Source organism: Pelmatolapia mariae, linkage group LG22 (genome assembly GCF_036321145.2).
Source record: "Pelmatolapia mariae isolate MD_Pm_ZW linkage group LG22, Pm_UMD_F_2, whole genome shotgun sequence".
Classification (NCBI taxonomy): domain Eukaryota; kingdom Metazoa; phylum Chordata; class Actinopteri; order Cichliformes; family Cichlidae; genus Pelmatolapia; species Pelmatolapia mariae.
The window spans coordinates 5696199-5719052 of NC_086245.2; the positions used below are offsets into that span (position 1 = coordinate 5696199).

The following is a 22854-nucleotide window of genomic DNA, read 5'->3' on the forward strand; positions in this document are numbered from 1 at the left end:
TAGGTAGTTAAGTGTTTTGAATACTGAATCTGAAAAGACCACAAAGGCTATAAAGGATTATTATGATTAGCATTGATTTCTCAGTGTCTGCCAGTAACCTTTTCATCTATGCAGCTGACATACTGAGCTGAACTAGTCTTGACCTCTTGACCCTCTCGCTGGATGTGTCTCCCTCACTCAGTGACATGTGGGGCACAACACCACCGCACAGTCCACGTCCTGCTTAAAGAGGCAATGGAAGCCAGTGTTGAGCTGTAAGAGAGCACTAAGCCAAATCCTCCACCATCATCATCATGTTTTCATCCTTGCAGGGGGAGGGAGGGTTGACTACGAGGCAAAGTGGGGGGAGAGACAGACACACACGAGGCCTAGTCGCCACATCTTTTCATGCGGAGAAGCTGAGCCGCTAAACCGTTAGTAACTTCCATTTATTTGCACGAAATATTTACTTAAAATATTCAGAGTGTTTTTAAAAAGATTGTATAGTTAGGGGAAGAAGGACTGAGTGATGGGGTGGCTTGTTCTCGGTAGTTTCGCTCTCCTTCGAAGCTTTCGTGGTAACTAGCATGCTAGCCAAGTTACGTAGCTAAGTGTAGTTAGCTTTAGCGATAGGCTTGTTTTGCCAACTTAAACTATGATTTTCACGCAGTTTATTACCAGAGCTTGTTAGCTTTAACGGAAGTGTTAATCGGTCTAATGACACTTGATTTTTATGTAATACAAGCCACTCTGCTTCTCGGTAGTCACAGACATTGCAAGTTAGCTAGGTTAGTTTACGAGCTTTGGCTAACGTTAGCTAGCATGGAGAAACGATGGGTTGTTGCCATCTGTCTGGGCTCCATCTCATTTGGTTTGGGGTGTTTTATTCACCTCGTTGAACCCAGATAAGACAGGCAGTGTTTTGGTATCAGCATGCTGCTTATTTGCGGAATATAACACGGGTGTTTCGATCTGTACTATAAAAGACAATCTTGGCATCAGCTGAGCAGCTGGCTGCTTTAAAACGTCCAGCTGTAACGTTACGTAAAATCACCCAAAATGCATCAAATACGCAAATATTTATAATGCTAAGCACAGGTAGAATTCACAGCCGTGTAAAGATAGGAGCCTCGATAGTTTTGTTTTGCATCTTTATGCCCAAATGAGCCCTCTGTGTCACACTCCTGTTTTATACGGTGCTCTTTCTTGTGTTGGAATTTCAGAGCCGTTTTTGGGTTCCCAAAAAAACTCCGGCCCGGGCCTCAGTCCGCGGTCTAGAGTTTGATATCGGGCTGTTAGAGACGGAAGCACGTCGGCTTGTAGCTGTCAGTAAGCCAGTGTGCCCCAACCACCATCATGGGAGACAGCAGAGGTAAGCAAATGGAAGAACTAATGTGCAAAGATTAATCTTTCGGCACTGCAGACAGGATTATTGTCTAGATAACTTGCATCTGGAAACTAGTGTTATTAATAGATCAATGTTACACTATTATCTGTTGTAAAATCGTAGCTATGAAAGATGTGTGGTATGAAGGAACAGAAACTAAAACAAGACTTGCTTAAACATCACAGTGCTGAAGTTTAAACAGATGTGTTATATCTGACACAGCTGACCAGGTAAAAGATTTTTTTTTTTAAATAAATCAGTGTGTGGTGTCCAAAATATCATCTGCCATTCTTCTAAAAGTAAGTAGGTTTTAATAATTGTTGTACTGTTAAAAATAAAATCTCCCATTTGATTGAATCTATGTGTTCAACTTGACGGTTCTAATGTAGGAATAGAATTAAACGATGCACTATAAAAACATGTCAAAGCTAAAAAATAAATTATATATATATTTCACTGTGAGGCAATCATAAAGTTGTTACTGTGCTAAAAAGAAGGCACTCTTCACTCTAATTCTGTTTTTCATTAACCTCGATCCAAAACGTTTCAGACTATCAGCACTTTGAACCTTTATTCCCAAGCCAGGAAAGTAATAACAACTCATGCCAGTGATGGAGATTTATTTATTTATTTTCCCCTGAAATACATGAACAGCTGAGAAAGTATGCACCACTTAAAATTAAACACACACACACACACACACACACAAATCTGAGTAATATAAGGCACAATTTGATGACTTTGTTGATTTGTTTTTGAAAGCACTGTTTTCTTCTCGGCCTGCAGTAGATGATTTGTGAGACGACGTGATTCCCTGATTTTTGTTCCTGGGGAAAAAAAGGGGGGAAAAAGTGATTACATCAGACGACAGCCAGTACATGGCCCAAAGCAGCAAGAATGCTGCTTTGGAAGGAACCGACTAGTTTAAGGAATGATGATGGGGAAGAACACAATTTATGTATTATTTACAACAATATTTTTTGTCACTATTTTTTAAAATAAATTTGATTGAAATTGCAGAGTCAAATAGGGTCTTCAGACAAATGAAGTACATTTATTCATATTAATATTCATATTTTTCACATATTGCACCAATAACATAGAACAAACACACATTTCTACTAAAACCCATGCAAATTGCTGTAGTAAGAATTTTTTTTATTGCCTTTAGAAATGTAAAGAATAACTACTGAGTTCCATTTGACTTAATTTCGCCCTAAAGTCAATGTTAAAAGCAAAGAGAAATTTATATCACCTCATCCACGATAATACAGGTATCTTTACGTATATAGAAATGGCATATCCTCCCGAGAACCAAAGAAAAAAAGTATCTTTCAGTTTAACTTGTTTTATAATTTCCTGCCTCTTTGGAGCTAAAAGAGGCCACCCAGTCACATGAGATATCATTGGAAAGGTCAGGATGTCCTCTGTTGAGCACATCAGGACTTAGTAGAGTAGCTCTAGTAAGTCAAAAGATATAGGCCAAAAACAAATGTCCATTACAGAGGACATAAATGAGTAGGCTGGGCCTCAGGAGGACATCATGATATAATTAAATGAGACGAGCTTGGGCACATCTGTTGTACGAGTAGGAGCCCCGTGTCTGCATCCAATGATAATTTACCACTCAAAAAAGGAGCTTCTTCAGCAACCTCCAACAAAGCACAGTGCTTTGCAAAATATGCAGGGAAGCTGTTCCTGATAACGGTGGAAACCACTTGAGGCAGAAACAAACTGTTGACTACAACCAAGCTGTGAAGGAGCCGATACTACCTGCTGGTGACGTGTGACCCAAATGTAAACAAGTGACTCAACTGAGCTTTGCTCGGGCACTGATCCTTGCACTCCATATGACAGGAAGAGCAAACGGTGGATGGACATTACTGATGTGGTTGCACGGTTGTAAAGCAGCTTGTAAAAAAGCTTGATCCACGATGCAACATCCCTTGTAGAAATAATGTTTTTAGTTTTGTCATGTGACAATATTGTGGAGCTCCTGATGACTTAAAGGCTTAAGTTACTTTAGGTATTGTTGAACTAAAGTGTTAAGCAGTTGTTTTATACTTTCTTAGTGTAAGCTCTCACTTAATGCAGTTTGTTTTCCATACTTTTCACACACATCTCACTGATGAAACATCGCTGAGAAAGCCATCCATAGACTTAGGCGTTTTTGCTGTGTACTGTTATTATGAATAATGAAAGTTACTGTATTGTTCATCTTGCTGTCTGTTATCAGATTCCCACAGCCCAGACAGTTCGTCTGTGTCCTCCCCACCTTCGGGCCAGCGCTCCCCTCCGCTGGTTCCCTCAGCTGCAGCTTCCATGACCTCCCTGCCTCCCATCACCACTGCCGGGGTCAATAGCCCCATCAGCAGCATCGGTTCCCCCTTTTCTGTTATCAGCTCTTCGCTGGGGTCGCCCTGCCTACCTGGCACACCGTCAGTGGGTTACGGCCCAATTAGCAGCCCCCAGGTGACATTTTGCTTTGTTTAGTATGGTTCAGTACATGTGGCTCTATCAGTCATTTTGTAGGGTTTAGAGCTTGCTACAGCTAAAGTGATGGCTAAACCAACTTTACTCTGTAAATCAGTATCATTCAAAATATTTCACGTTGTATATGCTCAACATTAAACGCAAAGTATTCAAAAAATGCTGTTTTTGCTTTAGTGTTAGTCTTTGATATCAAAAATGTTTGTTCTTTGTTATGAGCCCATTTATATTGTTTTCTGTTTTTTGTTATTTACATGGAAGATTCTAATAGCTGTCTGTTTTCAAACATTTGGCAGAGAGAGAGAAGAGTAAGTAGGTTAAAAATTAGGTGCAAAGGGCCCATGTTTCATTTTCAGTGTCCTCTAAAGTTTATAGTGCAGTCTTGATGGTAATATTAAACACAGTCTTTGGATTCTTACAGAGATGAAAAAGGAATAGTGAATAATGTATCATAAAAAGCCTGGTTTTCATTGCATTTTGCATCTTTTCTGTTGCTTTCTCAGATCAACTCAACAGTGTCGATGTCAGGGCTTCATGCAGTGAGCAGCTCCGATGATGTGAAACCTCCACTGGGCTTGAAACAGCTGTCATCCCACAGCCCTGGGCCGATGCTTTCCCAGAAACGTCTTTGTTCCATCTGTGGAGATAGATCCTCTGGTGAGTAAACGCCTAAAATACAGCTACTTTCTTTGTGTTGCCTCTGAGTTAGATTCATGTATGATTAAAAGCAATTATTCCCTTTTCTCTTTAGGTAAGCATTATGGCGTCTACAGCTGTGAGGGCTGCAAAGGTTTCTTCAAAAGAACAGTGCGAAAAGACTTGACCTACACCTGTCGGGACAATAAAGACTGTACTGTGGATAAGAGACAGAGGAATCGCTGCCAGTACTGCCGCTATCAGAAGTGCCTGGCCATGGGCATGAAGAGAGAAGGTGAGCCAGCAGGAAAAGGCCTTGTAATCTGCTTGTTCTAAATCTCCTCTGTGTTATTCCTGTTTATCCACACAAGTTTAGGTTAAACACACGAAGAGCCAAATATTCACACACAAAATACTTTCTGCATCCTTTACAACTTGCAGTGTCCTAAAATCCATTATAAAATCACCAATTTCTTTTTTTAAACGTTTAAAAGGTTTTTTACTGTTAATAGTTAGACGAGAGTGTTGCTGATTTAGCTTTGCAATTTATTCTTGTATAACAAAAGGCCAAGAATAATGTCCTGAAAGGCGCTTTCAATAGGCCCAGTGTTGTGTTTTGGCCTTGGTGCCTTTGCTGCAGGAACCAGTATCTAAATTAAGTTCCATTTTAAACTTCCAAAAAAGTCCCTGCCTGGGGGATTGTACTTGTGAAAATGTAATGGGTGGGGTTTGCAGCAGTGATCATTTCTGACTGGTGGAGTAGCCAACATGAAGCAATTGAGCCAGCCCCTCACAGTCACACTGCGCAATAGTTTGTAAAAATCAGTTTGGTTACTTTAAAGTATACCACAGAAATCTTTGGTTACTGTTTGTAAACACAGCATTGAATCTTGGCCCCTAATGTCCCCATTCAAAGGGTGAGAGAGAGAAATGGAGAGCAGCTTCAGTGAGCCGAAGCACGAGTGAAGGAACGGAGAGTGAAAACAAAGAAGTGAAAATAGGAAATAAACATTTTTCTGAAATACAAATAAATAAGCTCACACCTCGGTATAACCCTGCTCAAAACTGTAGCTTTTGACAAATTTTGTGTGAGGTTACCAAAGTGCATATTTCTTCCATTGTGGTTGCTCTGCTGTGTTTTTGTGTGCACTGTAGTTCAGCCTGACACAGCCTGAACAGTACCTCTGACACTGATTTGTCCTGATCTAATTTTGTGCTTTTTTTCACAAATTAATTTGACTAATTTGTGTCTTTAGACCGCAGTGGAACAAACAGAAAAGATTTGAACTGAGGTTTTAACTTAAAAAATATATATATATCAGTTGTTTATCTTTGTGTCACTACCAATGAGCTTTATGTCTGTCCCATAAATTGGATTAATGAAAAAGAAAATGATATTTACTCAGACGTCATGCCTTGTTAACAGTTATTAAACAATAACAATGTTAAAATGGATCACATGGCAATTAGCACGAAACATCAAACGCCATTCAGAATTCTCACTGCTGTCCTTAAGAAACCTTTACAAACATCTACTCATCTGTATCTTGCCTTGTACAAGTGTCTTAACACTGAAAGTTACGTTATATCCATTTTAAGCCAGTCCATCTGAGATTATCTGCTGCTAAGCATCTTAGAGTTGAGCAGTGTAAGTAAGCTAACCATATTGCACCCTGTGCTTTCTCGTGTCCTATTATTAAATCAGCACTGAATTCCTTAGCGTTGTACAATGCATATTTTTTGAACATTGATAATGACTTAATGCAAGTTAAATGTAAGGTATGTCACCACTGTTGTTGCTGATATTGTCACTGTGGTTGTGGAGTATTAAGTCAGCACAGATTTAGTAACATTCGAGGCAGCATGCTTTCTGTGGCACTTGATGTCTGCAGTTTCTGCAGCCTAACTCTGAGCCTAACTTTTTAACTTCACCCAACATTTTAAGAGCTATGATATACCATAAAAATAAAATTAAACACATCTGCTTGCAAATGTTCTTCCTTTATTTAAAGCTGTTTTCACACGTTAGCACTACTCCATGTGGTTTAGGGTGAGAAAGCTGCTTAGATAGTGTGTTCAGTAGGCAGCACTAATGACATCATTTCAGTAGAGGTAAATCTTCTGGACTATGTACCGGAGTTATTTGCACATCACCACAGTCCACCTTTTTACAAGGGAAGTGGCAAGCTAACGACTTGCTAATGTCACGCTCACTGTGTTTGTGGTTTGTGCTGTAAAATAACAATATAGAGAAGTTGAGGGCTGCAATACATGTGTAAAACTATTTAAAAAACACACACTTCTGTCTTAATCTGATGACAGTTTAACAAATTGGTCTCGTGCCTGTATAAGCACGCAGGTCAGTTAACCGTAACAGACAAGATGGAAACCCCACTAGATCTGTCCAAGTAGGATTTAACCCCTTTAATAAAATCATATTTTAAACAGAGCGATCAAAATGGAAGGCATGCAAAAAATCAGAACCAATTCATGTGAGATGTCTTTATTGTATATTTTCCTCACCAGTCATAACAACAAAATAAATTATTCTTAACAAGCTTCCATGTGATTCCAGGCATCATTCGGATGCTGCAAATTTGAGTAAAGCTGCTGGAAATGTTGCTGACGCCACTGTTGTATTCCTATCTGCTACACCGTGATTGTCCGCGTGACACAAATTTCAACATTAGAAGTTATACACAAAGCTTTGTGTAGCTGTCAGCGCTCCTTCTAAATTGCTGTGGCCATGCAGATTTGTCCACACATCTACTTTGTATGCTTCCTCCAAAAGTGCTCCACGCTTGCTACAAAGTAATATAATAGAAGTAACTACTCTTCCTCTGTGTCTGCAGCTGTCTGCATGTACTTCTGCAAGGGAGTGTAATCTCTGCCTGACACTCAGATTAGAGAGCTAATCTCACTTCATGCTGATTATGGAAAAGACTTGTATCTTAAAGGGACTGTAATGATCTCTTAAATTATATGCAACTTCCTCTGCTTTCTATTCTTGCCTGTTAAATGTCACAAATCATCCAAATCTAAATGATGAGCTTGATAAAGCAGCAATGCTACATATTCCATGACTGAAAAGGCTTTAATATGTGTACGATGGAGGATAGAAAGAGCGAGTAAAGAGTGGTAGAGAGGGAGATGGGGGTGGGTAAGCCTTGTAAACACTAACCCCTTTCCCCCTCTCTTCCTCTTTTTGTTTCCTCTCGATCTCTCTCCCCCACCCTCCTTCTGTAGTGGCCAAGATGAACGACAGATGTAAGGAGAAGAGGGAGGGAGGGGTGTGTGTCTGTGCCGTATGAGTGAGCAGGAAGCAGAGATATTACATTGCCTATCATTTAGGAGCAGCTAGTTTAAAATATTTTTCCACTGTTTCTTGCCAGTGCTGAGAGGAGGACCAGTGCCAGCCTTGAATTACTTCCCCATGTGTTTTTAACCTTCATGGTTACAGGGAAAGTTTGCTGAGTATGCCCACTCGTTCAGTCATCATTACACTAGTTTAAGTTACCTATTCTATGCTCTTAACCAGGTGCAGCCCAGTAGAGTCACACTTACAAAAGAGGTCCTCATCCGTGTGGAAACATTTATTTAAGAATAAACTGATGCTTGGTAGTAGTAAGAATACTGTGAGGATACATGTTTCTTTTATAACCCTGCTGCCACTGGCATTATTATTATTTTTCCCTGTAAGTGCAACAATTATCAGTGCAGATTGTTGGACACATAAAGTAGATTTAAAAACAGTATCCAGATTCTTTTAATTAGCCAACCAGCTGTTGTCTTGCACTGCAGACAGACTCCATCTTCACTGTCTCATACTGGAGCTGGCACTGGTAGTCCTGGTTCTGTTCTGCTCTGCTGCCTTAGTGAGCTAGCCGTAGTGGCAGATAACCAGTCCTCCACCTGCTGCGGTTTCTGGTTTCAGTAGCCTTCCAGCTCACAGCGGATCTCCCAGCAAGCAGAACCAGAATTACTGTCGCCAGCTTTAGTCCAGGATGGTGGACATGAGAATCTCCAGAAAGGCAGCTGAATGACTTTAGCACTGCTACAACAGCAACAGGTTGTCAGCTTGTACACTTATTAAACAGGCTTTATTAAAAAAACAAGTCTTATTACAAAATTTAGGTCAATGGCATAAATCTGGTACTTTAAACAAACCAAAGCGGCCAAGTCACATAATCTGCATCTGCTGATGTCTGCAGGATATCAGACTGTCAAAACATTTGACTGCAAATCATTTGTAACAGACTATGAATTTGATTATTTTAACATTTAATGTAATTGTGCATTTATTTTTTATTTCTTTTTAAAAATCTGGTTACTGTGTATATTAAAAAAACTCACAAAAATAGGTCATCTAAAGTGAATGAAAACCATATTTTTATTAAACACAGCTTTTTAATACCTCATGAAAAGGGAAAGTAGAGTGATTTCATGGATTTATATTGATTGCATTTACATGGGCGCTGTCTGCAATAACTAGATTGCTTGAACTTTATGAAAATAGAAACCTAGTTTTATTAGGGCAGGGATTTAATAGTTCCAAAAACTTTGTTCCAGCCATTAACTGTTAATTGCCTGGAATTGGAATTAAATCTAGGAAAAAGCGCTTACACTCTGAGTTTGATTTCACTGTAATTTCTTCCTGATTGTCTATAAAATGGTTTGTTAATAATTTATGTGGTATGTCTTAATTGGTCTATTTCTGCCTTAGTTGTGGACCTGAAAGAAGTATGAAAGACAGTATGAGAGACTTTTTTATGAACTGTGTATACATGTGCCTCTCTCTCCCTGCTGTTTGTTTCTTTTCATATTTCAAAATTCATTTGAATCTTTCTGCTTCTTTCCTTTTGTATGCTCACCTCTTCCTACACCAATCTTTATCCCTCATTGTTCACACATTATCTGTTATTCTCCATTTCTGCATCTCTCACTTTATTTACCTTGGCTCATCTTTGTTTATTCTTGTTCTCCACATCTGCCTGCCTACCCAAATCATTTGCTTTCTTGGCCATACCTTTGCTTGTGTACTTTTCCTCCTCCTCTCATAATAACATACATTCACTCATTTTACCCACCCACATTTTTTTCTCCTTTCTGCTCTTCCTACTTTTTCCTCCCTTCCAACCTTCTTGCCCTTTATTGTTTTCCCCTGTGTTCCTCTCTCCCTTGTCCTGCAGCTGTCCAAGAGGAGCGGCAGAGGAACAAGGATAGAGATGGTGAGGTGGAGTCGACCAGTGCAGTCAACGAGGAGATGCCAGTAGAGAAGATTTTGGAAGCAGAGATGGCCGTAGAGCAGAAGACAGAGCTGCATGCAGATGGAAGTTCGGGCGGCAGCTCTGTGAGTAGCCTGGGGGTGGAAATAAACCCTTTAGATGTTTTTAACAATAGAAATAATTATCAAAGGAAGTTTGAGTTTAAACAAACTGTACAGCAGTTCCCAGTTTATGTGTTTCTTGAGCTTTGCGTGAAACAGTTACTGTTAGACGTCAGATTAGTTTAAATATTATTCACAGGCACATAGTAATGCACTAAAGCTGCAATGAAATCCGTACCACTAATACTGAAAATCTGCTTGTTTCAGCCCAACGATCCAGTCACCAACATCTGCCAGGCAGCAGACAAGCAGCTCTTCACCCTGGTGGAGTGGGCCAAGAGGATCCCTCATTTCTCAGAGTTACCCCTGGATGACCAGGTCATCTTGCTACGTGCAGGTAAGTCAGTCTGATTTGATCCGGTCTAATGACTCAGGTGAGATTCTACTGGGTTTACTCTTAGTTAAAACTATCATGATATACTCCAACAGTTTTAAAAATGCACAATTAACAGGGCGGTTGTTGCAAACAATGAACATTTTTCTGCAGTTCTTTGTAACAATGGCATTACAGTTTGATCTTCACCATGCATGGATTGATATAAAGTACACCATATGGTCTATCCATCAAAATTGAAACATTTTAATCTTACATAATCTTTAGTTCTCAGGATTTTCTATATTTTACTGTAACACGGTCTTAAAACTTCCAGTGCAGCTTTTAGCCTCACTTGTGCATCAAAGAAGAATGCAAACATCACTTTTGCTGATCAAAGAAATTCAGGAAACAATTTAACAATGTTAAGTTTAACTCTTTGATGTTATTTTGATTTCATTATTTTGGTTTTCAAGATCCATTGTTACGTCTTGTTCTCAATAAATTGCACACTGTGTCAGTAAAGATTTTCAACTTGAATAATTATTTCATCAGTCATGTTTCATTTAAGTGTTCCCATATTTATTTACTTATTTATATATTGAGCAGTATATTTGATGCAGTTATTACAACAGCAGCCACTACAGTCAAGAAAAGTTAAGCATAAACTTGCACAATATTTTTGCAAGGGTATTTGACATTTTTTGCTTTTGTGCTTTGTGAAGTAAAGTTACTATAGAGGTAAATTTGGATGCTCTCTTATTTCTGACGGGTTTTCACACTGAATGGATCCGTGTCTTTGATTTTCCACACATTTTATGATTGATGTTCTGCCTGATCTCTCCCATTTTTCTGGGCTTTGCAGAAGGAGCACAGTAGCTTGTGACCCACTGAGGCTGGCTTTGTGTGTCCTAGTCTTGAACTGGGGATCTGTCTCATGTATTAGCCACTGCACCAGTAGTTGCTGAATTTTATTTACATTTTTTTATATTGAAATGATCAGGAAATTATTTAGGGTCTTCTGCCATTTTTAGATGCAACCAAAGATTAAAATCGACCAAATTCAAATGAAGGCAATCGTGTGGTTAAAAAAAATGTGCTTACAGGGTGAAATTAAAGCTTTTATAAACATTTATTAATAAATGAAGGTTAATGTATTTGTTTTTTAGACATAAAATAAACCTCATTTAAGATACTGAGACACCAACTTTTCAACAGGCTGGAATGAGCTCCTGATTGCATCGTTCTCCCATCGCTCCATCTCGGTGAAGGACGGGATTTTACTGGCCACAGGCCTGCATGTCCACAGGAACAGTGCCCACAGTGCAGGTGTTGGAGCTATCTTTGACAGGTAATGCTGCAATGTATGGAAACACAAACTGTGTAACTCTGACACACAAACAACATTTGGGACTCTCCGCAGCTTTAGGGAGAAGGCGGCATGAAACTGAAAATTGTGTTCACTAGAGGGTTTTAGCTTTGTTATATAAGTGCATTTTCAGAAGCCGTTCTACTTTGAATCTCAAGTGTACTACGTCTACATGTATGCAGTATAAAATCATGTACTATAGAGTAAAATAAGCGGATCCTGGAAAGCCAAAATGAAATCCCTTTCGGTTTCTCTGGATTAGTGAACAAGAATCGAGGTTACAGTGTTCATCTTTGGCTGGCTGCAGCTGCTGTGTTCTGCATTGGCTGTAATTGGCTGAGAGACTTTGCTTCTGTAGTGCTGCCTGTAGGATCACAGCGCATGCCAGGGAGGCTGGTGACTAATACTTAGCAATAGGCATGCATGCAAACTCCTGCACACTCAGTGGCATATCACTCATCGTATAATCTGGTAATGTGGTAATGGCTGGCAAATGTACAATCCTATGTGCAAATATGAAATGGAAATGTCTTTAAAAATATGTGACTATAATTTAATTATTGTGCAGAATGTTTTAGAGGCCATAAGTATGTTAAAAGGTGTTAAATCTTCCCTTTTTTATTATCTTTTTTCCCCCCCACAATTTCAGTACGTCTAGCTTAACATGCATTAACAGATTTAATTATAAGTTAAAGATGTCAAACTTTATGTTCTTTGAATTATCGTGCTTTAATATGGATGCAGATATACAAAGGGACACTTGTAGCACATTTATAAATGATAAAAGTTCTGATACAAACTCCAGTGTGTTTACAAGAAACCATCATCAGATCACAATCCACGTAGCGTTTATGACCGCAGGCCAAAGATTGAAAAGTTGCCAGCTTCACGAAGGGGGCAAATTTCCCCGACTGACCGGCCAAGTCGCACCCCAGGCATGTGTGGCTGCGCTGAGCGGGGGTTTTCCCCTCGTAGCCGAGAGGTTTGCTGGACGACGACCCAGAATAAAACAGTGCACTGTTTGTTTGCAGTTGATGCATTAGAAACTTTTCAATTTACTCACATAATTATGGCCAAAACTATTCATTACTACATACGTGGCCTCTCTAGTCTTCTGCATTATTTCAGCTTCCATCACTTAATACTTTAAAAGGTAAGGTGTAATAATGTGTTTTATGTCATGATGGGATGTCAGCCGGTTTTTGCATTGATTTTAAAAAACAGTATGCGTATTGCAGCTCTTGGTTAATCTTATCTAAAGTTTTGGCTTGATCACAGTGTTTTAATTCACAGTAGTTACAAATTAATAGATTACTAATTTGCTACAAAGGGTTAATCCTGGCTTCAAATCCAGTTTGGTTCGAATCATGCTGGGCTTGTTGCAAATGGCTCAAAGGTAATTTTCTCATAGCACTGCTCTCTACTAGCAGCAGGCTTCTGTTTCCGCTTGGCATCAGCATCTATTTGAGTCTACTGAACCATATTTTATGAAAGAGGATGTGGATATTTCTTTGTAACACGTTACTCGCTGTAGACGTCTTGCTTTAATGGCCCTGAAGTGCAAAATACCACAAGCTCTTTAAAAAAAAGAAAAGAAAGAAACTCCACACACAAACTCAAACTGAAAAACACATCATTTAACGTCACCAACTAACGGACAAATTTCAGCAAACACAAAAGCTGGACAGGTCCAGATTAATACGATGTAGGTTTAAAAGATGTAAGTCTTAATAGTGACTTGACTCTGGTGTCTTATTTTGAAAGCTACCATCTTACTTTTGAGTTTGGACAGGCAGAAAGTACATTGATTATTGCACATCCTTTCCTGTTTGCTTCCCTGGTCAATGACCCTTTCCTAGAACAAGCAGACCCAGTCCTTGCCTAGCAGTGTTTCATTCAGTTGAATACTAAATTATGGTCATTGCTGACCTCATTCAAAGAAGCTACTGAACAGTTAAATTTAGTATATTATAATGCTGCTACTGACTACATGGCCAAGAGGAAAGATAACGTAATGAGCACACACACAGGAAACAAGCACACTGTGACCTTTTGCCTACATACTCTTCACATTTATATGACAATAAATCGATGACAAAGGTCGACAGCATCTCTGTTGTTGTGTTTGTGCTGTTTTAAATGTGTTTTATTTTCCTTTTTTGTGTGTGGTTAATTTGTTGTCCTGAATGTTGTATTCTGCTCGTCAAGCCTCTGTTCTTCATCCAACAGACACAGTTCAGTGACATTTACTCAGGTTATTTTCAAGATCTGTTAACATTTAGCTAGAAAAATCATCATTTAAAAGTTGAAGGGCCTTGTTTATAAGATGTTTTTTCTGCTGTCCTGCATTTGGCTCATAAAATCTGTTACAGCCTGTGCTTGTTTTAATACATGTGCAAATCGTTGAATCATGTGAGCTTGCACACTATAATGTAATAAAGCACATCAAATTTCTAACAGAGGTCCATATTTAGCAACATGTAACAGTACATGCACAATAAAGCAAACCTTAAACCAGACATCAAATTTAATATAACCATGTCACATCACATGTAAGCATGGACTACCTGTGCACTACCTGTACAGCTGAAGGGCTCAGAACAGAAAGTACTGTACTGTAACTGTGTAATGACATTGTAATAACACATTGTGATTGAATACACAGGGCGCACAATGCCGAGGTTGGGGCCATATTTGACAGGTAATTACCCCACTACACAAACACCTTCCTTGAACCCCTCCTCTTTGAGTCAACCTTAAAACAAACAAACAAACGACGTGGAAACATTGATACTTTCCTGCAGCCTTACAGCTGCAAGCCAGGTTCTTACAACAGGATACAAGTCTGAACATCACCTACTAAAAATTGTAAATGATAGGCGTGCTGTCAGACACCATGTGTTGTTTGTGGCTTTGAATGCATCCTCTCACTGAATGTTTTGCACTTTGGCACTTCATTTTCTTAGAACATAAAGTATATTTAGGTTAGACGACTGCCGAGTGAAACAAAATGTGTGGACTGCCTTTGTGAACAGCAAATACTGTATTACCTAAGTCCTCGGTTAAAGTTTAGATCCCCTAATTTATAGTGGAGGTGTTGTTGGCTGCTGTCAGATGGGAAATACCCGTAGTATAAAAATAATGACATGTACCCCATAAATTACTCCTCATTTCCTCCACTTTCTCAAGTAAATATGTAAAGGGAAAAAAAGGCATTTATCCAGAGCGCTGCCGTGCATAAAACAATTGATTTGGCAGTGCATCGTGATGTTGGTTAAGGCGGTGTCTGTTTAAAAATCCCCGTCATTAAAAACAGATGTTCGTTTCTGATCAAGGATGATGGAGAAGCAAATAAGCAGTCTCTAACGGTCATCACTTCTTCCTCTTACTCTCTGGATTGTATCCCATTCCTCTTTCACTCAGTTCATTTGCCTGGAGGGGAAACACTTAATAGTTTAGATTGCAAAACACAACATCTACTAAAGCTTGATAAATGCATTGAATGAAATGTTTGAAAATGTTGTTATTGTGACATTTTCATGTTTAGGTTATGTTTTTGTTAGTTGCTTGCATTTATTCATGCAGTTGTGAAAAATTAAAAGTAGCCATTCTACTTTTAATTTTAAGAAATTATTTTAAAAGTGAGCATTTCATCAAAATGCTGGTGACAGTCCTGGAAAAGTGTAGTTTTTTTTAAACCTTAAATTATGTTAAAAGGATTACTGTTAGGAATTACAGGGGATGTATTGGGCTTATTTCCACCTCGGTCCCTGTGCAGGTCCTCAGTCCATCCACTGCCTGAAACGAGCCGTTTTACCTCCTCTCACTGGTTGTGCCTTTCAAACAGGAGGTTTGAACAGCAGATGGGTGGGACTGCTGTCCCCACAGCCACAGCTTTGTACTTGAAATGAAGAGTTAAAAAAGAAAAAAAACTGGACACCTGTTTAACATAGACATGAGAGAATCAGAAGAACAGCAGGATATGTTCCCTTCACTAAATACATTTTGGGTTTATTCTCAAAAGCTTTGGTCCAAATTATGTGTCTGTGTTTGGTAAATGAAAAATATTTTTCTGAACTGAGTGTGTCTCCTCCATGATCAGTTGAGGGAAAGACACAAATTAATTACTCAAACCATTTTTTTTCTCCAGTCATTGTAGATTTTGACATTTGCCAGCCATTTTCATGATAGGACAGATTCAGTCACCGGTGCAGCTGCAGAACCAGCAGTTTTCAGCCATGGCCTAACTTACAGTCATTATATTAATAAGTAACCATAAATAGCAGTGGTTTTGCCATCTGGTCTCTCTGTTTCACTTAATATTGTCTTTTTCTCATGTACTTTCTCCTATTTTTATCGCTTCCCCCTCTTTTTCTTCTTCACTGGCACAATCCTTTCTTTTTTTCTCCCCCTCTCTCTCTTCCGGCTTTTTCCTACTGTCTCCGTTTGGGATTTCTCTCTTTGCATATCTCTTGTCCTCTCCTCTCTTCAGGGTTTTGACAGAGCTTGTTAGTAAAATGAGAGACATGCAAATGGACAAGACAGAGCTGGGCTGCCTTCGAGCAATCATTCTCTTCAATCCAGGTACATGGGCAGGTGCAATGTTGAAAATTATGTGAAAGTGTCAATGGGAAAACTAAAATTAAACAGACTCATTAATGTCTGGAAAACTGAAGGAATTTTAAACTGTTTAAATAATGAAAATATTCTGTTTTTACCTGAAGATGCTAAGGGTTTGTCCAACTCCAGTGAGGTGGAGCTCCTAAGAGAGAGGGTGTACGCATCTCTCGAGGCTTACTGCAAACAGAAATATCCCGATCAGCAGGGAAGGTAAGATATCGCACATGTGAATACAGACAAGAGGTGAAGTCACTGTTGGCTCTGCTGTTTACACATACCCACGTACACTCATCACCGCTGCACAGAGCAGCTGATACACAGTCTGCCTTTCTGAATTAGTTTCTGGGCTGTTACCAAACAAAATGGCTGAATGGCTGTATCTTGATAAAATTTAATTGTGCTCATAGTGTGAAGTTATAAAACAGCCAAGAATCCTGGGCAGCATTTAATCAAGTCCTCTTAAATACGCTGACTTTTTTTAAAAAATGAAACAATTTATAATTTATTTTTTTAGGTGTATCAGATAACTCAGATTGGCATAAAGTAGCCGTGTAGCTGATATTCCTGTAGCTTGAAAATCAATTCAGTAATAGGGGCAGATTCGGAGAACGTGTACTATAAGCATAAATTGAGCTGTACACTGTTAGATATCGTGACTATGAACAGATACTTTGTGAAAAAATGAATTGGAATACATAAACTGTTAGTTCTGCTTAAATACGTTATAATAACAGATTATCCAGGATGCTTTCTTTCTGTAATCTGAAGAATTATTCACAATTTTTCGTGCATTTTAATTGATTTTAAGACATTACCAGGTCGGTGGCCATTTTTTCCCTCATCGTTCCTTCTGTCTTACAGGTTTGCAAAGCTCCTCCTCCGGCTCCCGGCACTGCGCTCCATTGGTCTAAAGTGCCTGGAGCACTTGTTCTTCTTTAAACTGATTGGTGATACGCCCATTGACACCTTCCTGATGGAGATGCTAGAGGCGCCTCACCAGCTCACCTAGAGGAGGAGCCAGCTTTGTTCCGGTCAGGATCCAGTGCACACCAGGATTACCAACACGACCCCCTTGTGTTGGGCCATTGGCTCTCCTTGTTGGGCCTCACTTAACTGCAGCACCTGCTGGTTTTAATGTACACACAAAAACACACATTCACCCTGGCTAATTGTCTTCACACACACACGCATGCAGATACCTGAAATTGCAACCATGGATTGACCTATGATGTAACTAATACACAGATAATATGGCTGTGAAAAGAAGTTTCCTAATACTGAGACACACACATTTTCACCTGTTTTCCCATATCCAGTTTTCCTCCATGGGGGTTATGACTCAAGGAATACACGCCCTTTTTATCTTACATATACAGTAAATGTCTTAATTTTAAGTTAGCCTTCCGTTTTCCCATCTTCATCTCGCAGTGGGTTTTTGCTTCTGTGTAACTGGTGTACCTCCCCTGTTTTTACTTGGGTTACTGCTAGTTGCACCTCTGCATATTGTATCCATCACTAGCCAGTTAGTTATTCATGTTTGATTTTAGCTTGAAATCAGGTGCATAGCATTTCAATCAACTGTCCATCATCAAAAACATTTTTTTTCTTATTGTCAGGAGGTGCCCTGTAATGGACAGGCAGAAACACCCTCCCAACGAGCTCATCCAATCTTGTAAAAATTGAAATGTTTTATGCTTTTTATTCATGCTGAAACTTGTTTAAGTTTCTATTTTGAAGTACTGTACTCATGAAATGAGAGCTTTTTCCAAGGCTTTGAAATCCAGGAAAAAGGGGGCTGGGAGGACTTTGAACAGGCAAACATGGTCCTTCCCGCCCTGATGCGCACAGCGGGCTTTGTAAGAAGAATGACTTGAATTTATTTTCTTTTTCTTTTCTTTTTAAGTTTTATTTTATCCTTTTCTCTACTTTGGCAGATGGTTGGCATTTTAAACAGCTTGAGGCTCACAGGAAGTACAGCTTCATGCAAGAAAAAAAAAAAGAGTATTCATTTAACTTCCCATTCATTTAACGGCTCCTCTTGCTGGTGGTCATTTTTATGCACTTTTGTGAATTGTAACTGTATAAATGTTTCTGTTTCCTAGAAATGACCATCTGACCATCTCAGACATCTAAGATGAACTTGAAGGTACTAAGTGTAGGATTTTCTTATTGTTGTGTTATTTTCAAATCAGATGTGGTGACTTGTTATAAAAATTCAGTCACATCCTGAACAAATAATAATGAGATTGGATGTTTACACTAACCTCGAATATACTGACTATATTACCGTTACTGTTCTGACACGCAGCACAGCTGAACATCTACATTTGTTATGGGGGTTTTTTAAATGGCAGAAATATTTTTTTTAATCGATTGTGTGTTGAACACAAAAGAGGAAAATGATTTGAATTTCTCCCTGAGCAGTTGTGCATGTAACTGAGCAGTCTGTCTGCAGTTCAGGGAAACTCTTCAGTAAATAAGATTATCCCAGCAGTTATGTTGTTTGAGAGGCATGCTGTGCTGCACTCATACTCTCTGTTAAAGCAGGATTTGTGCAATACAAAAAGCAGCAGCTGAGATTTGCACAATTTGTCCATTGGCGTAATTTTGCAACCCACAGCTCGTTATAGATCTCGTGTTCGGTGAAGATGCCCCCATGTTTACAAAGATCCTCGTGTATGTCATGTTTCTCCTGGAATTAACTTGTGATTCTATATAATGGAAATCCTACACCTACTACCTACTCTTTCAAAACTTTACTCACTGTGTATGGGCTCGGTGCTTGCAACTTTTTGTACAGTAGATGTAAATAATAGAAAAAAATGGAGTCATGTGAAAACAAAGGCCTGTTCACACTTGAGAACGTCAAAGATGTGGCTCCACCAAACAAATTATAAAGCTCTATTTTTAGCTGTTGAATCAACATTGGACTTGATTCCCATGTGACAACCATTAAACCTTCACCATTGAACCTTTTTGAGCCCAGGGCCAAACCACACCTCAATGCTGCTTTTGCACCAACTTCTGCCAATGTTTCCTGTAGTTCTTGGTAATTGGTTGGCTTGATTTTGTTGACAATGGCACTTGACATTTACTGTGATTGAAATTTGTGAGCAACTGAATCTGAGAATTACAGTGAAAAGTCAAATGCAGCTACCACACGATCAGGAGATATTAAAACTATGAATTAAACCGTCTACACGTGCTCAAAGGCGAGCAATACTGGGGTACACATGAAGATTTGCTGCCATTTTTGTTAGTATTTAAAAGAGTGTTGACATTCTGAAGTATATTTAGCCTTCTTTTTAGTCACCACATTGAATAGAAATTAGATACACATTTTGCAGTATCATTCTACAGGGAAGAGGCACAAGTGTCCTCTACCAGGTGCTAAATAACGAATACGGTCTTTTCATTTAAGACTTGCACATTTACATCAATGCAATTACAGTATGCAAGTACACAGACAAATCAGACAGCCGTTCTCCACTCTTGCTTAAAACTGAATCTCCCTCTTGAAGTTTTCTTTTTCATTTTTTTTTAATGACCCCTGCCTTTATTTTAGTCTCCCTACTGTGGAAAATGAATACCAGCAAAGTGCTTGTACTTGTTGGCTGTGGCTGATAAGGCTCTGTGCTCTACCAGTTACAGCCAGAGTTAGTTTGTTTTGTAATTATAGGAAGCAGTTTGCCTGGTGGAAGCAGTGGAAGTAGCTGTTGAATTTTGGGGTCCGCCAGCTACGAGAATGAGCAAAGAGCTTCCCGCCCTGCAGATAGTCCAAATACTTCTTCTCAGAGAGGATCCACGGCCTCCCCCATGTGATGTGGACATAGAGGCTGGCAGTTGACCTGTAAAACAGGTGTTGTGTTTAACATATAAGTTGGTCTAACCTTAGAGTTTGGTGTTGTTTCACTTCTTCTTTTTCCTTGCATAAAAACGATCAACTCAACAAAGTAGTCTCCAGATGTCCATTAATTTCCTACGTGCAGAGAAAGCTCATTCTCTTATGCACCATTGCTGACTCGTGTTATGTATTAGCAAACAAAGCGAGATGGTGATAAGCTCATGATTTAGGTGAGATGCACGAGCATCTACCAGCATTCTTGTACTGTATAAGCTGTAGTATGGTCTCAGTGCTTTAGTGACTTGAGGTGGTTCAGATGAAATAATAGAGACTTGAGTGATTCTGCAGCCATTCAGCTTTGAAATCTGTGGTCTGGACACAGGTTTGGTTATCCTGAGACAGTTGGGCTGTGGATTAGGTTTGAACCTTAAACAAGCTTCTTTTTTTTTTCCTCCGTGTGCCGCTCAGAGAGTATGCCGACTTCAGGATGTGTGATGGTGAGAATAATCTCCTCTTCTGGTTGGTTGATATCCTTGAAACTTTCTCTGCAGGATTTTAGCTTTGGAGCTTCCTCTGTTGAATGTTTAAGCCTGCTGCTACTGCACCGTGTTTATACCTTGGGATGGGAATCATTATACAGCCAGTCACAGTGCTGGAGGGTTCACTAGTTGACATTAAGTACTAGACACACATGCAGAGTTGACTGAACGGACGCCGATCTCTGTTGGTGATTCTTCAAAAGTCAAAATATGCAACTTGTATACTCATTGTGGTTCAACTTGTCATGCAATATATCTGTTGTGTTTCTGGCATTAGTACATTTTAGCTTAGTCTGTTACATAAGTTAATATTAATTGGCAGGAAAATCATTTAGGTATTCCCATCCCTTCATATAACAGCAATGTATTTAAGTTGTGCTATGCTATTTTTTTTTTTTAGGTTCCTTTATTTTTGCTTTGAGCTTAGCATTTAGAAGACAATAAACAGATACAGTAAAACAGCGATACAGTTGTTGCAGGTTTTATGTGCTAAGACGTTTCAAGCTTTCAGGCTGACTGTCCTGGCTAAAGCTGGTGGTTGGGTGCTTTTGTTTTTTAGCTTTTGTTTTAAGGTATGTGTAAGGTTTTATGCACATGTGTATGGAATCTTCTGCAGCTGCGCCTTTTGACTGGCAGAAACTGTAGCTTTGGCTGTGACTTGCTGAGCGCTGTTAAATAAATTAGTTGCGTGAAATAATAAAATGGTGCAGGAAAGGGAGCCAGGCTGGAGGGGTGATGAACTCGCTCGTTGGCCCGATGCTCTGTCAGTACAGCCCAGCCTCCTTCCTTCCTGTACTGCCCCATCTCCACTGCTTTTTTTTTTTTTTTTTAAACTTAACGTTCAGTCACCCACGTGGGCTGAAAATTGTCGGGCTTTGCATCAGAATGGACTCGTTTGAAATGGATGTGAAGCTTATCGTGGGACAAAGCTTTGGAGAGCTATGGCGAAGGGATCCCGTGGTGTGTGTCCCTCTTTGCTTACTTTACTTGACGGCAGAGCTGCTGCGATCTGTGGTCTCCACCGGGGGGCCGCGGGATTGCGCCGCACCGCCCACAAATGTTTGTCGTTGCAACCTTGTGCACTCAAGGCAGACGCATGCTGTGACCTTTTGACTGTGTAGCAGTATTGTTGTCGCCATCTTTGTTACATTTTGAAATGACTCGCTTTTGAGAATAAAGACGTTGATTAAATATGCTTTTTCCCCCTGCGGGCTGTGACTGAAGATTTGATCACCGTGTTATGATTGGACGTTTTAACCCCGGCGCCAAGGCCCCTCCTGTTTGATCAGTGACGCTAAAGAGTGTGCTGTGCAGCCTCAAAACCGCCACCACCTTCACTGGTTTATTTATCACTGCCAAGCTGTTTGCGGCCATTTTTAAATGCAGGGCCACTCAGTCCCCAGCGCTTGTCTCTCATGTCATATGTTGTGATTATCGTGCAGAGTGTGTGCTCACCTCGGCCCGTCTGTGATGCTTACTAACGAGGGGCCCTAATAGGAGTTGAATGCTAGCACGTGTGGAGAGGGGACGTGCTGGTCACAGGAGAGAGAAGTGGATCAGTGTTGTGGACCCCTCTGGGTGCTCAAGCTGTGCATTGGTGCTTTTCACGGGGTCCTAATAACCCGAAAAAGATCTGCTTTGGTTTATAAAGGAGAGGGAAATGCATCGATGAGTGAAATTAGGATAAGGAACGATTTAAGAGGGCTAGCCTAGCCTAGTCCTGGACCTGCTCTTCTTAAGCTGGGTTTGGTTTGGTATTTTTGCCGCTGGGTGTTACCTGTCTGGCTAAAAGTGGACGTTTCAAAAGCCTTTCAGAGTCTGTTTTAGATTATGAGGGAGAAAATATGGTTCTAACCTTAGAGAAAACAGTGCATAGCCCACTAAAATGCATAGGTGTGGTTAGCAGGGTCTGGTTACATTAACTTGATGGGAAGGATCAGCTGAACAGGATTTCTCCGCTGAAGGAGGAGGTGGTTGTGTTTGAGGTTGGAGGAACCGCGAAGAGTAGGTCAGAGAGCCGAGGAGGGAGGAGAAGAAGGGCAGGGACTTAAAGAACTCAGATCAGGTGTTCGGTTGTTGATCAAGAAGAAAAACAGAAAAACTATTTTCCAGTAGATCTAGAATCTTCCTTAATTGTTTACTCTTCACTTTAAAAACTTCACACACAGTTTCTTTGTCTCGTTTCTTGTATCCGTCTTTTCAATCTATGCTATTCATCTTTTGTTTATTACAAAGTATTAAACAAGAACTGTAAAATCAGAATGGAAGAATCTGTCACTCGTTATTAATTT

General features: G+C 39.7%; 1 protein-coding gene across 4 annotated transcripts; it reads left to right on the plus strand.

Moving 5' to 3' along the window:
* Positions 1–314: 314 nt before the first annotated feature.
* Positions 315–22825, plus strand: rxrba (retinoid x receptor, beta a). Of its 4 annotated transcripts, XM_065470311.1 has the most exons (13): positions 315–413; positions 1203–1351; positions 3603–3838; positions 4360–4513; positions 4608–4787; positions 7739–7759; positions 9682–9842; positions 10086–10215; positions 11410–11542; positions 14226–14261; positions 16053–16144; positions 16285–16390; positions 17042–22825. In XM_065470311.1, the coding sequence occupies exons 2-13, from the start codon at positions 1336–1338 to the stop codon at positions 17187–17189; spliced, it is 1413 nt and encodes a 470-aa protein (XP_065326383.1). In that variant the 5' UTR covers positions 315–413; positions 1203–1335; the 3' UTR covers positions 17190–22825. The 4 variants fall into 4 exon arrangements, with proteins under 4 accessions (XP_065326383.1, XP_065326387.1, XP_065326385.1 ...); XM_065470315.1 differs by lacking the exon at positions 14226–14261; XM_065470313.1 differs by lacking the exon at positions 7739–7759.
* The last annotated feature ends 29 nt before the right edge of the window (positions 22826–22854 follow it).

Bases quoted from the DNA above. Each gene is read 5' to 3' on its own strand.
- rxrba (XM_065470311.1), top strand. The intron at 11,543-14,225 runs GTAATGCTGCAA...TTGAATACACAG, and splicing joins GTTGGAGCTATCTTTGACAG to GGCGCACAATGCCGAGGTTG. The intron at 16,391-17,041 runs GTAAGATATCGC...TCTGTCTTACAG, and splicing joins TATCCCGATCAGCAGGGAAG to GTTTGCAAAGCTCCTCCTCC.